General features: G+C 44.1%; 1 protein-coding gene across 3 annotated transcripts in view; it reads left to right on the top strand.

Annotated features, from left to right (window-relative positions):
• LOC123510219 overlaps window positions 1–14,130 on the top strand; it is a 43,030-nt gene that overhangs the window by 14,581 nt on the left and 14,319 nt on the right. For all 3 annotated transcript variants that reach the window (XM_045265154.1, XM_045265156.1, XM_045265155.1), the window contains exons 2-3: window positions 5,719–5,845; window positions 12,060–12,202. In XM_045265154.1, the coding sequence (XP_045121089.1) occupies window positions 5,719–5,845; window positions 12,060–12,202 (270 nt within the window). The remainder of the gene's footprint in view (window positions 1–5,718; window positions 5,846–12,059; window positions 12,203–14,130) is intronic.

The raw sequence follows: 14,130 nt of genomic DNA, 5'->3' as shown, positions 1-14,130 counted from the left end.
CTCTTCCATCTTTCTCTGCTTCTGTCCTTCACCTCTCTCTCTCTCTCTCTCTCTCTCTCTCTCTCTCTCTCTCTCTCTCTCTCTCTCCTCCTTTCCTCTTCACTAACGCAGACGCTTTCCTCCTTGCTTCCACTTATTCGCTTTTTCCTCCACATTTTCTTTACTCTTCTTTCCGCCTTGCAAACAAGTCCCAGAAGTGTTCACAGATCCATATTAATAGGTCTCGACGACAGAAATGCAATATACTAGCAAACCAACTCCACTGCACACCACGGAACCTCACACACACACACACACACACACACACACACACACACACACACACACACACACACACACACACACACACACACACACACACACACACACACACACACACACACACACACTGTAGTATAGTGGTTAGCACGCTCGACTCACAATAGAGAGAGCCGGGTTCGAATCCCGGGGCGGCGAGGCAAATGGGCAAGCCTCTTAATGTGTAGCCCCTGTTTACCTAGCAGTAAATAGGTACGGGATGTAACTCGAGGGTCGCTTTCCTGGTGTGTGTTGTGTGTTGTGGTCTCAGTCTTACCCGAAGATCGGTCTATGAGCTCTGAGCTCGCTCCGTAATGGGGAAGACTGGCTGGATGACCAGAAGGCAACCGAGGTGAATTACACACACACACACACACACACACACACACACACACACACACACACACACACACACACAAATAGATAGATATGCAGATTGATAGACAGAAAAACAGGTTGATATACATAGGTAGATAAACTCCTAGACTGATAGATAGAGAAATAGACAGACAGACTGAACGACATACGAATGGATAGATGAATAAATAGATATAGATGGATAGGTAGACAGATAGCTAAATAGATAGATGGATAGATAAACAAATGCAAACATACATACGTAGACATAAATAAAAGACATGAATAAAGATAAAGAGATGGAAATACAGATAAAAAGATAGATACATATATAAAGATAGATAGATACTCGTAGATAGGAAAGCTTTCAAGACACTAATTCTTTCATGTTGGATAACCCTTTTTGGCTCAACTCCTTAGAGAACAACACTCTCCATTGGCCCTTTCCTGTTGTCTTTCTGTAGCCCTTGGCCAAAGCTCTTCTTACATAAAGGAAGATTATTTTTTCTTTATGTAGGAAAAACAATGGCCAAGAGTTAAAAAAAATATATAACGAACATACATAAACAGATAGATAGATAAAAGATGGATAGATAGATAAACAGACAAAAAAGTAAATATATAGTCTTAGGTAGATAGATATAGATACAGGTAGATAGATAGATAGAGGTATAGATAGATAAATGAACAGACAGATAGCTAATAGATGGATCCGTAGATAGATAGACAAGGATGCAAACAAAAATAAATAGTTTCTCGACCACACCAAAATAAATGTAATACTTTCTGTTATCATATAAACAGGATTCACACACACACACACACACACACACACACACACACACACACACACACACACACGAAACATTTCCCTCAGTATTGTGTTTCCTGTCTGTTGCTCGTCCACTTTTGCTCCACATTCCACAAAAGCTTACGTTTCTCCCTCTCTCCGCTGCTGCGTTGCTTGTCACGTCCCAGGAATGGCCACAACGTACCATACTGGCTTACCTACTGCGGTACATATTTTCTCGTGGTTAAAACATTTTCGACGTGGTGAAAAGGCTGAATATACAAAACCAGTATTTTCTTTGGATATTCTTGGTTTGCTTACTCTTTACGTATTTCGCTTTTATTTTTATGAATTTGAAGTTTGGTTACTGTATAAATATGCCGTGTAAGGACATAAGAATAGAACGTAAGGGAAGCTGCAGGAAGCAAGAGTTACCACCTTTCATCACCATCCAGCTTTGGAACTGCCTGCCTGCTTCTCTATTTCCATCTTTCAGCGACTTGATTTCTTTTAAGAGGGAGATCTGAAGACATTTATCCCTGAATTTTGGTTAACTCTTTTTACTTTTAAGGGAACTGGCAACCAAGTGGGCCTTTTTGTCCATTTTTTTGTTGCCCTTGGCCAGTTGCCCCTCCTACATAAAAAAAAAGAAAATTATATGTTATTTGTCTAATCTTCCTTTAAAGCTCCCCATCGATTCAATACTAACAAGCTGATTACTGACTTCGCTCCATTCATGTACCATCGTATTCTAGAACCGATTCCTTCTTATCTCTTTCTTGAATCTATTTTATTTTTTCAAGTATGAATTCATTACTTCTTGTTCTTCGTGGCTTATCAATTCACTTCTAACATTTTCAAGTTGATCGAAGTGCCTCGGTTTGTTATTAACTCTTTCAGTAGTGGAATGCTTTTTTTTACAATGATTTTTGGGTACGATTAGACGATTTTATTTACATTATGAACTGTCTATGGATGTCAGAAGATCAATGGCCAGTCTTCACTGTCTTAATCCCCAGATAAGTTTCCGAAGCTGTATAAAATCACCAAATGAATGAGTATGGAAACACGTCATGGTACTAAAGGGGTTAAGCAATGCCTTTTAACACACTTAGATTGACGATATTAAGAGTAAGACAACGAAAAGTGTTTCCTTAAAAAAAAAAAAAAAAACATATATATATGAAATTAAACTTTCAATTTCACCTTCTAAAAAGTACGTTAATTTGGTACATTTACCCTCAAAGACACAAACTAATTTATCTCCTTAAAAGTACATTTACCCTCAAAGACATACTAATTTATCTCTTTATTTTATTCTATGTAAAAGAGGAAGGGTAGCAAAAAACGATTAAATAAAAAGACCCACTGAGATGTCTTAAAAAAGTGTATATCAAGTACTTTCCTTGAAAAGCTGGTAGAAGTTGAACCATTTACATGAAAAACCGTAAAGCGTGAAGCACATGTCCTCAAAAATCACACTACAGAACAAAATCAACGCAGGAATGTGAATCAACACGTCCAAACACGATTAAAAATATGAAGAGCGATTACGAGGCCAGCGCAGTGACGGACAGGTGGCAGACAGGAGGCCACGAGCAATAACAAAGTGATTTAATCCAGGTGTCACGTGAATTGTCAATATTTACATGTTTTTCCCACGGATACTAATACTTTCCTGGGAAGCTTACGACGTGGGAATAATTAGTAATGCTGAGTTTATCAATTAATAAAAAGGAAAATTCCATTGTTTCTTGGGTTATAAAAAGTTTTGTTGTTTTTATTGATGTTTCTGTTTTTCTAACTGTACCGTGTTAATGTATAATATCTGAGAGGAGCTTGAGAAAAGGTGTGGGGTGCCCTGGTCGCCTTTAAAGAAGCATCAGGAGTAATAAAAGGAAGACCACGTATTGTAATTTGCTCCCAGTTTTTTAAGTTTTCTCACAAGGGAGGTAATATCGTAAGCCAACACCATTCCAATTACTGTCATTACTGTTCCGACCACCATTACTACCATTGTTGATCTTTCTACCATCACTACTACCATTGTTATCACTCCCACCATCACCATCAGCACTGTTTCTATCATAACTAGTCCTACCACCATCACATCATTATTATTACTACCAATACCAGTACTACCATTATCATCATTCACACCGCTATCACCTTCCCTCATCACCACCACCACCGTCACCATTACCAACCATTAAGACAATCACTATCACCACAATCTACCATTAGTGTTACTATTGCTATTTCTACCACCGCAGCCTCCTCCTCCTCTTCTTCCTCTTCCTCTCTCTACCACGAAAAGGATCATCAAACACAAACAGGTTAGCGGCACCGATGATGACAAGGTACACAAGCCAGAACCTGTTAAAAAAATTCATTATAGTCTGTTTTTACGTGAGTTTGAAAAAAAAATTAGTAAAGTCCTTTTTTGAGGAGGAGGAGGAGGAGGAGGAGGAGGAGGAGGAGGAGGAGGAGGAGGAGGAGGAGGAGGAGGAGGAAAAGAGCGGGGAATAGTAAAGTAAAATATTTCATAAGAGAAAGAGTTTGAAGAAAAAATGGTGTGAAATCTCTCTACAGATACGAATTAAAGTCAATACGGTTGAAAAATGTATAGGTACAGTATTATTAAAGGTTCTGATTCTCTTTCATCGTAATCCGATTCCCTTTATCAGATTCAATTCGGAAATTTGATGAGTCATTGAGCGATGACCCTTGTAAAAAAAAAAAGTACGTTATCTATGCAGTGATCAACGCTATTCCTGCCCGCCTGTGCCACACCGAGAGCGCAATATGACTAATACGAGACTCATACGTGTATTTATTCCCCCTCACCTATCTCTTCAATAACAAATGAATAGCGCACTAAAATATTTCAAATTTCCTTCTGGCAACGATAACAGGCAACATTTCTTCATTTGATTATCCATTCAGAATAGTGGAGTAATCTAACGAAGTGAACAAACACAAATTCAGGATGTAAAATATTCCTCGTTTTCAGATCCCACTTTCCCATGCCTCATTCAAAACATTTAATTTCAGAGTGAAACTGTCAGTGGTATTAAAATGCCTGTGAAATAATTATGATATCCTCTTCCTCGTATTTCTCTCTCTCTTTGCTTTTCGTTAATATAAAACAAGTTCCTTCCGCAGCGCAGCGTTCCCTTTTCACACACTGTCATTCTTTCTGCTTCGTAAATCCTGCAACTGTATCCTTTTCAAACACAAATCCAAATCCAGCTATTGCTCAAAACTTTACGCATTGTTTTTTTTTTCAGCCTTCTTTCCTCATCCGACAATCCCTCACGCCCTACACATCATCCATCACATCCCCTTCCACCTCACTCTCTTCTCAAGCCACTCAGAAAATCCCGATTCAAAAACCTTTTTTTTCCTCTCTTTCGTCTTCCACTCAGCTTCCCTTCACTTGAACTTAAAAAGGCTCCTCGGTCTTTCTCTCTTCTACCTTCCTCTCTTAGCTTCAATACGCTGGTAATTCAAAAGTCTTCCATCGTTTACTTTCCTCCTCCAGCTTGCCTCTACTATTAATTAGAAAGCCTTTCCCATTTTCAATCTTATCCCCTTACAGCAGCTCACGGCTAATTCACTTTTTTAATATTTTTTTTCCCTTCCATACCAATCATTTTCATTTTCCATCCATCTTCTCCTTGAAAGCCTTTCCTTCCCTACCTATCCGCCTCCCTCCACTCTTAAAAAGGCATCCCACTCATTTTCATTATCCCCTACTTGAGATTACCATTAAAAAATATTAACTTCAGATTCTTAAACACACAACCCGTCCAACACACTCTCCCCTCACCCACTCATCACTTACTCACCAAACCAACCTGTCCCAGACACGCACACACACAGGAACACTCTCCTCACTCATCCATCGGCTCCCACACGCACAACCACCTCCCTGACCATCAACACTGCACAACAATAATAAACTTTTCCCTGCATTTCCTCACTCCAGTTTATTTACCATCTAACTAGACCCGTCAATAAATCCTCCCTCTGACACCCCCACAAGATTCTTAGTACGAATTTCTAGATGGAGTAAATAAAAATATGTAAATACTTTTTATACTGTGAATACCACGTCTAGATTTGAATTCTTGAAGCTTCTCTTATTTTCCTTATGTTCCTATGTTCTTATGACTCAAATCTACTCATACCTACACAAGCCTGTCTCAGTAATAACGCTTATCCCAGGTATTAATCATCACCTGGCCTCATCTGTGTCCTCTCACCGGCAGGCATGTGTGGAGGGGAGACTCTGTGCCCCAATAAGACTGAACTGGACACCTGCCTCACCAAACTTATGCCTCACATGCCACGCTCCGGCCTGCCTGACAACCCCCGCCAGCTGACCACCATGTGTAGGTAAGGGGTGTGTGTGTGTGTGTGTGTGTGTGTGTGTGTGTGTGTGTGTGTGTGTGTGTGTGTGTGTGTGTGTGTGTGTGTGTGTGTGTGTAACAGTCCATTCCGCATGTCCAAACTGATCCAGGAGTAATCTCTCAGACAGGAATCGAATAAGCCAAGCAATATTCCCTCTATCCCAACTCGATGCAGAACACAAAGTATTGTACACTTTCATACTGTACACTCGCTGTAGGAGTCGATGGACCTGCAACGTTTGTCATCTTTGTCTTTGTCATTCTTTTTATTCATCCATATTTCTTGTATATCATTATCATTTTCACTGCTTATAGCTTTTCCTCCTAATATTCTTTAAGCCCTTCAATACTGGGACACTTTCTACCTTGAGATTTGTGTACGAATAGACCATTCTTATTGACATTAGAAAGGGTCTATAGAGATCAGAGATTAATGGCCAAAATCTTCACTATCTTAATCCCCAACATAAGTCTCTGAAGGTGTATAAAATCACCAAATAGTAAGCAGAATGAATATGGAGACGCGTTATGGTACAGAGGGGTTAATGTGGTTATACACCATCTTATACTGACTTAACCATTTGATCCTGAGGACAAGTAATCTGGTGTGGTAACAATAACTAAGAGCCAGGTCATGTGAGGATGTCAGTGGATTGGAGGACTTAACATCAATGGAAAACAGATGATACAGGACACCACACAAAGGGATGAGGATTACAGGTGTAGACAAGTAGGTAGATTTTATAAAGTAACTGTCATGAGTATGCTTGGTGGCTTGCAGCTTCGTTTCCTTTCACGTTAGTTGAGTGCAGTAGAGAAACACACTTCTGACCACATCTTTCCTTAACCTCTTCAGTATCAGGACGCGCGTTTTCATTTTCATTCTGCTTACTACTTGATTTTATACAGCTTCAGAAACTTATGTGGGGATTAAAATATCGAAAACACTGGCCATTAGTCTTCTGACCTCCATAGACCCTTTCTAATGTAAAGTAAAATCGTTTAATCACACCAAAAATTCGTGATAAAAATGCATCCCAGTACTAATCAATCTGAGACATCTTCATTTGTTTTATAGCCAACTCAAATCTTTAAACTGGGAGAAATCGCAAAATTTATTCTTTATTCATCCTTAACCTTTTCTTATTCTTGTGCCTGCATATGAAGATTCCATGCATTGCTTCTGGTGCCGTCAATGTCCTCGTGCCGGAGTAAAAGGGCTAATTCTTTCACTATAATGGTATTGCCTTCCTCTTAACCCCTTCAGTACTGGGACGCATTTTTACCATGAGTTTGGGTGTGATCAGACGATTTTATTGACATTAGGAAGGGTCTATGGATGTCAGAAAATTAATGGCTAGAGTCTTCACTATTTTGATCCACCACACAAGTTTTTGAAGCTGTAAAAAATCACCAAATACTAACCAGAATGAATATGAAAACGCGTCAAAGCCCTGAAGGGTTAAACAATATAAAGTAAAGCTAAAGGCACGAACTAATGATCAAAATCTGTTAGCGACTACAACTTAATTACTGCCGAGGTAAACAATGTAGAAATCCACGAATAAAATAACAGCAAAGTATATAACATCATTACGAACCAAAGACAGATACAGATGCTAACAGATGCTAACTCTACACTGACACTGAATGGCCTCCAATTACGACGCAGAAAACTCGACAATTTACGTCACAGCCAACAATAACCAAGGAAAGGTAATATCTCCGCACCAGGAACTATGCTGACAAAGAGGAATCAATAATGTGCCAAAGTGATATCATTGACAGGGGCGATATAGCAGCGACGAGACACTAAGGAAAAGATAGAGAGGAGCCCATACACAACCTAAGGCGGGAAGGGAGGCGGCGTATTGACGTGAAAGGACATATTAGGGAGAGAGAGAGAGAGAGAGAGAGAGAGAGAGAGAGAGAGAGAGAGAGAGAGAGAGAGAGAGAGAGAGAGAGAGAGAGAGAGAGAGAGAGAGAGAGAGAGAGAGAGAGAGAGAGAGAGAGAGAGAGAGAGAGAGAGAGAGAGAGAGAGAGAGAGAGAGAGAGAGAGAGAGAGAGAGAGAGAGAGAGAGAGAGAGAGAGAGAGAGAGAGAGAGAGAGAGAGAGAGAGAGAGAGAGAGAGAGAGAGAGAGAGAGAGAGAGAGAGAGAGAGAGAGAGAGAGAGAGAGAGAGAGAGAGAGAGAGAGAGAGAGAGAGAGAGAGAGAGAGAGAGAGAGAGAGAGAGAGAGAGAGAGAGAGAGAGAGAGAGAGAGAGAGAGAGAGAGAGAGAGAGAGAGAGAGAGAGAGAGAGAGAGAGAGAGAGAGAGAGAGAGAGAGAGAGAGAGAGAGAGAGAGAGAGAGAGAGAGAGAGAGAGAGAGAGAGAGAGAGAGAGAGAGAGAGAGAGAGAGAGAGAGAGAGAGAGAGAGAGAGAGAGAGAGAGAGAGAGAGAGAGAGAGAGAGAGAGAGAGAGAGAGAGAGAGAGAGAGAGAGAGAGAGAGAGAGAGAGAGAGAGAGAGAGAGAGAGAGAGAGAGAGAGAGAGAGAGAGAGAGAGAGAGAGAGAGAGAGAGAGAGAGAGAGAGAGAGAGAGAGAGAGAGAGAGAGAGAGAGAGAGAGAGAGAGAGAGAGAGAGAGAGAGAGAGAGAGAGAGAGAGAGAGAGAGAGAGAGAGAGAGAGAGAGAGAGAGAGAGAGAGAGAGAGAGAGAGAGAGAGAGAGAGAGAGAGAGAGAGAGAGAGAGAGAGAGAGAGAGAGAGAGAGAGAGAGAGTTAGAAAGAGAATCTCTTCTTCTCTTCTTCTTCTCTCTCTCTCTCTCTCACACCTTTATGTACCAACAGAGAGAGAGAGAGAGAGAGAGAGAGAGAGAGAGAGAGAGAGAGAGAGAGAGAGAGAGAGAGAGAGAGAGAGAGAGCCAGGGGCGGCAGTGGACCACTCCTCTTCACCAGTACCAGCAGTCGGCCGCGGACCCTAACCACCACCTCGGACTAGCAGGCCTCGCTCACTACCATCCCTCACCATGGTACAGCCAGCTTGCCCCCGCCGCCAACTAAAGGTCGTCTCTAGCAACGTCCGTGGTCTCCGGACTAACCTTGCAGACTTATACCACAACTGTGTGCAACGACACAATGCAGACGTTGTTGTGGTGACAGAGACATGGCTGAACAGTGAGGTGGAGCCCACGTATGGCAGGATGCAGGGCTTCACCCACTGGGTGAGGAGGGACCGACAGGAGCGAACAGGAGGTGGAGTGGCTGTCTGCTTCAAGGAAGGAATGCAGGCCCAGCTACTCGACATAGACACGCCTCCACTGATGGAGATGATGTACTTCCGAGTAACGCTGGCAGACCGCTCAGCCCTCCTACTGTGTGCCCTGTATCGCCCCCCGCGACAAGGGCCTGACTCACTCCTGTACCTGACTGAGACTTTAGACAACCTGATGATGGCACACAGCTGCAGCCACGTGCTGATTGTGGGGGATCTCAATCACCACCTGGAAAGAGACGCCTACGAGAATCTCCTGAGGTGCAGGGTCTGACAGATCATGTCACCTTCCCCACACATGAACGAGGAGGGACATTAGACCCTGTCATCTCAGACTACCAGGAGGACAAGCTTCAGTGTCATCAGCTGGGGCTCGTGGGCAGCTCTGATCATCACGCTGTACTGACACAGCTGGAAGTGGGCGTGGCTCGGGACGAGGCCACCACCCGCACCATCTGGCTGTGGAACAAAGCAGACTGGGCTTCCTGCGCCGCGACCTGACCCACACCCCATGGGCCACTCTGCTACAGGGAGGAGCAGAGAGTGAAGCACTTGCACTCACCTCTCACCTTCTCGCCCTCCAGAGACGCCACGTCCCACACAGGGAATACACCACCAGACCGACGGATCAGCCATGGTTTGGCTACCGTTGCCGTGTTGCTGCTGAGGCAAAGTATGCTGCCTGGCTCCGCTACAAGAGGAACCCGACTCGGCGCAACAAGGACTTGCATAGGGCTGCATGCAGGAGGATGGTGGTAACCAGCAAGTGGGCCTTAAAAAAGTGGGAGGAAAGCCTGCGCCGGAAACTGTGTGGCACTGGCGTAGGAAACAAAACTTGGTGGTCCCTTGTTAAGGACAAACAGGAACTGGCCACCAAGAATCCATCCCTCCCTCAGCAAGCAGGACGGTACTGTCGCCACCAGCAGTAAGGAGAGGGCACAGTTGCTGGCTTCCTTGTTTGCTGGAAAATGAAGGTGGGGAATCCACAGCAGCCACCGCCTCAGCTGGTCCAGCAATGTGAGAAGACTGTCACCATGGTGGAGGTGACGCATCAGCAGGTGAAGCGATTATTGCGGGGCTGGACACACAGAAAGCCACCGGCCCTGATGACATCAGCCCGCACCTGCTGAAGCGATGCTCCCAGGAACTGGCTGCCCCTCTCACCCAAGTTCACAACTTGTGTACGGGAAAACGTCTGGCCTTCAGTGTGGAAGGAGGCTCGAGTAGTTCCTGCACACAAAAAGCTCCAGGACGGACCCAAAAAACTACAGACCCATATCCCTGTTGTCAGTGGTGGGTAAAGTGTTTGAGAGGGTCGTGGCAGAGGTGGTGTGTAGCCATCTCAAGGACAATGCCCTCCTCTCAGACCAACAGTTTGGGTTCAGACCTGGAAGGTCAACCTCCGACCTAATGATGCTTCTCACCAGGCAGTGGCAGGACGCCCTCGACGACGGCAAGGACACTATAGTGGTTGCTTTGGACATAGCTGGAGCTTTTGATAAAGTATGGCACAACGGATTACTAGAAAAGCTTCGTGCTAAAGGCATCCAGGGTGGCTTGCTACGACTCCTGGGAAATTACCTGCAGGACAGAAGCCTCAAGGTGGTTGTCAACGGGCAAACATCTGAGTCCCTGCCTGTGGAGGCATCAGTGCCACAGGGTTCAATTCTTGGCCCACTCCTGTGGAATATCTACGTGGATGATCTTCTCCAGCTACTGCCAGGAGTCAAGGCCTATGCTGATGACTGCACCCTCTCCTATACCTATCCACGCCAGGACAGTGGGCGGGCTGCTGAGGCCATCAATCAGCAGCTACGAGTGATAGAGGAGTGGGGTGCTCGCTGGCAAGTGACATTCGCGCCGGAGAAGACACAGGCAATGGTTGTCTCGGTCCCCAGCCGCCATGGCAGCAATGGCAGGAAAGTTGTCTTTGGCGTTGCTGCTCTCCCACTCCAAGATGACGTCAAGATACTTGGAGTGGAGGTGGATCGAGGGCTGAGGTTTGACAGCCATGTCAAAACCATTGCCAAGAAAGCCTCTCACAGGATCTCCGCTCTCAGAAGGATCGCCAGTTTCCTCGACAGGAAGGGGAGACTGCTGCTGTACAAGGCACAGGTGCGGCCCCACCTTGAGTACGCAGCTCTCTCCTGGATGTCCTGTGCCGCCACACACAGAAGGAGACTGGACAGCATCCAACGCCGCGCCATACGGCTAGTAGATGCTGCAATACCACCTCACCCAGAGCCTGAGCGTCCCTTGATTCACTGGAACACCGCAGAGATGTGGCGGCGATCGTAGTGTTCCATAAGGCACAGGTGCAAAGAGTGCCACATCTGGCAGGGCTGCGTCATCCTCTGAGAGTCACCGCACGGAGCACGAGAACGGTGCTCAATGGTGGTGACGCCGTAGAGGTGCCGCGATCCCACGGGTGTCAGCATCAACGCACCTTCGCAGGACGCGTCTCCAGGATGTGGAACTTGTTCACGGCCGCGGTGCCTCACGTCCAGGAGATGAACACACACAGTGTCAAACTGATGGCACATAAGTGGAGACAGACACTGCCAACTCCTCTGACACTCTTTGTGACGTGACACTCAGTGTAGTGCAGTGCGTGAATAGTGCTAGTGAAGTGAAAAGAATAGTGCTCCATTTACATGCTGACCATCTTGTATATTATCTATTTTTAAGTCTTGTAAATATTGTAGAGAAATAGATTGTAGTACCCTTAGAATAGGTAGCACACGACAGTGCGCCTTTGGGTACATGTTCTTCTGTATAAATTATGTTTAAAAAAAAAAAAAAAAAAAAGAGAGAGAGAGAGAGAGAGAGAGAGAGAGAGAGAGAGAGAGAGAGAGAGAGAGAGAGAGAGAGAGAGAGGTGTGTGTGTGTGTGTGTGTGTGTGTGTGTGTGTGTGTGTGTGTGTGTGTGTAACCGTATTTGTTTGGTCTTTCCAGAGCGTTCAAAGGCGGCATGATGTGTGTGGATCGTTATACAGCAAAGTGTATGAGACCAGTGGAACGAGCAAGTCTTGACCTCCACCTACAGGGCGCCCGCTCCACCCTCGCCTTCCTCTGCGATGACCCAATATTCAGAAGAGGTCAGGTTACTCTCTCTCTCTCTCTCTCTCTCTCTCTCTCTCTCTCGTAAGGACATGTCAGTACTTATCACCGACCTTGCCGCGCCCTACTCTACTCTCATGTTTTTTCCTCTCTTGATATCCCTAAAGTGGGCTCGGTTTAATTTCCCTAAGGTCATGTTTTGTGTTGTCATTATATGGATTTTCTTTGATTTTCCTGTCAAGTTATATGCTTCGTGTTTCATAATTATCTTTTCTTTCCTCTTTTTGCTCTTTTTTTTTTGTTTCCATACGCTCAAATCTCCATAACCTCGCCGTCTTTCATGTTCGTCTCTTTTCAAAGCTCAGTTTTCCTTTCTTGCTCGTTTTTTTTTCTTCCTCCACTTTCAATTACGTCACCTGTGTAGATTTTTTCTTCTATTTACTTTCTTCCACAAATTACCTATCAAAATCCAGACATATTGCTCCACATTCAATCTAGTTAATGTTATAAATTTCATTATTTCCATCTTTTATTTATTTTAATTATAAACAACTTGTGTACCTTCTTTCCCTTCTGTTTACTCAGCACCTATTAATTTCTATACATTCAGTTATTCACCTTCCCTTCTTCCAGTTCCCTTTATATGTCTTTCCTTTTACTTCTGCATATTCTAATTAAACTATTATCATCTAACCACTCTTCCTCTTTCTTCTATTTAGCATCTATTAATTTCTGTACATTGTTATTCATCTTCCCTTCTTTCAATTTCCTTCACGTGCCTTTCTTTTTACCTGTGCTTACTCTAATTAAACTTTTCTTATCCTACCACCCTTCCTCTTTCTTACCTTCTTGCCCTTCTGTCTAATCAGCACTTACTGATTTTCGTCCATTCACCTTCCCTTCTTTCAGTTCCCTTCACGAGCCTTTCCTTTCATCTATCCGGTTTTAACTATTCTCGTCCCACCAACCTTCCTCTTACTTCAGTCTGCTCATCGTCCCTTGGTTTCCGTACATTCACCTCTTCCCTTATTTACATCTGCTTCTCTTTTCACCTTATATCCATCATCCTTTAAGTTTCCCTCCATTTCCTGTCACGCTCGCCTCTCTTCTCCTCTTCTCTATTTACCTCCCTCCCTCATTTACATCCTATTTACCCGTCTCTTTATCTCTCTTGCCTTGAAACCTTCATTCCTGGTCAGTAGGTTGTTTTTGCAGAGAAAATCACCTCTTGCCATTTTCTTTTTTCATGGTTTAACTCTCTCTCTCTCTCTCTCTCTCTCTCTCTCTCTCTCTCTCTCTCTCTCTCTCTCTCTCTCTCTCTCTCTCTCTCTCTCTCTCTCTGTCCCTTATCTTCCATTACGCTTCGAAGACTTAACAAGTTTTCAGTTTCATGGGTTTATTGTCCTCTTACGCTCCAGTTTCTCTCTCTCTCTCTCTCTCTCTCTCTCTCTCTCTCTCTCTCTCTTTTTTTTTTTTTTTATTTAAACAAAACTTAATACAAAGGAACATGTACCCAAAGGCGCACTGTCGTGTGCTACCTATTCTAAGGGTACTACAATCTATTTCTCTACAATATTTACAAGACTTAAAAATAGATAATATACAAGATGGTCAGCATGCAAATGGAGCACTATTCGTTTCACTTCACTAGCACTATTCACGCACTGCACTACACTGAGTGTCACGTCACAAAGAGTGTCAGAGGAGTTGGCAGTGTCTGTCTCCACTTATGTGCCATCAGTTTGACACTGTGAGTGTTCATCTCCTGGACGTGAGGTACCGCGGCCGTGAACAAGTTCCACATCCTGGAGACGCGTCCTGCGAAGGTGCGTTGATGCTGACACCCGTGGGATCGCGGCACCTCTACGGCGTCACCACCATTGAGCACCGTTCTCGTGCTCCGTGCGGTGACTCTTAGAGGATGACGCAGCCCTGCCAGATGTGGCACTCTTTGCACCTGTGCCTT

The sequence above is a fragment of the Portunus trituberculatus genome, chromosome 28 (genome assembly GCF_017591435.1).
Source record: "Portunus trituberculatus isolate SZX2019 chromosome 28, ASM1759143v1, whole genome shotgun sequence".
NCBI lineage: Eukaryota > Metazoa > Arthropoda > Malacostraca > Decapoda > Portunidae > Portunus > Portunus trituberculatus.
The sequence above is the reverse complement of the archived record's forward strand: the minus strand, read 5'-3'. Positions and strand labels throughout refer to the sequence as shown.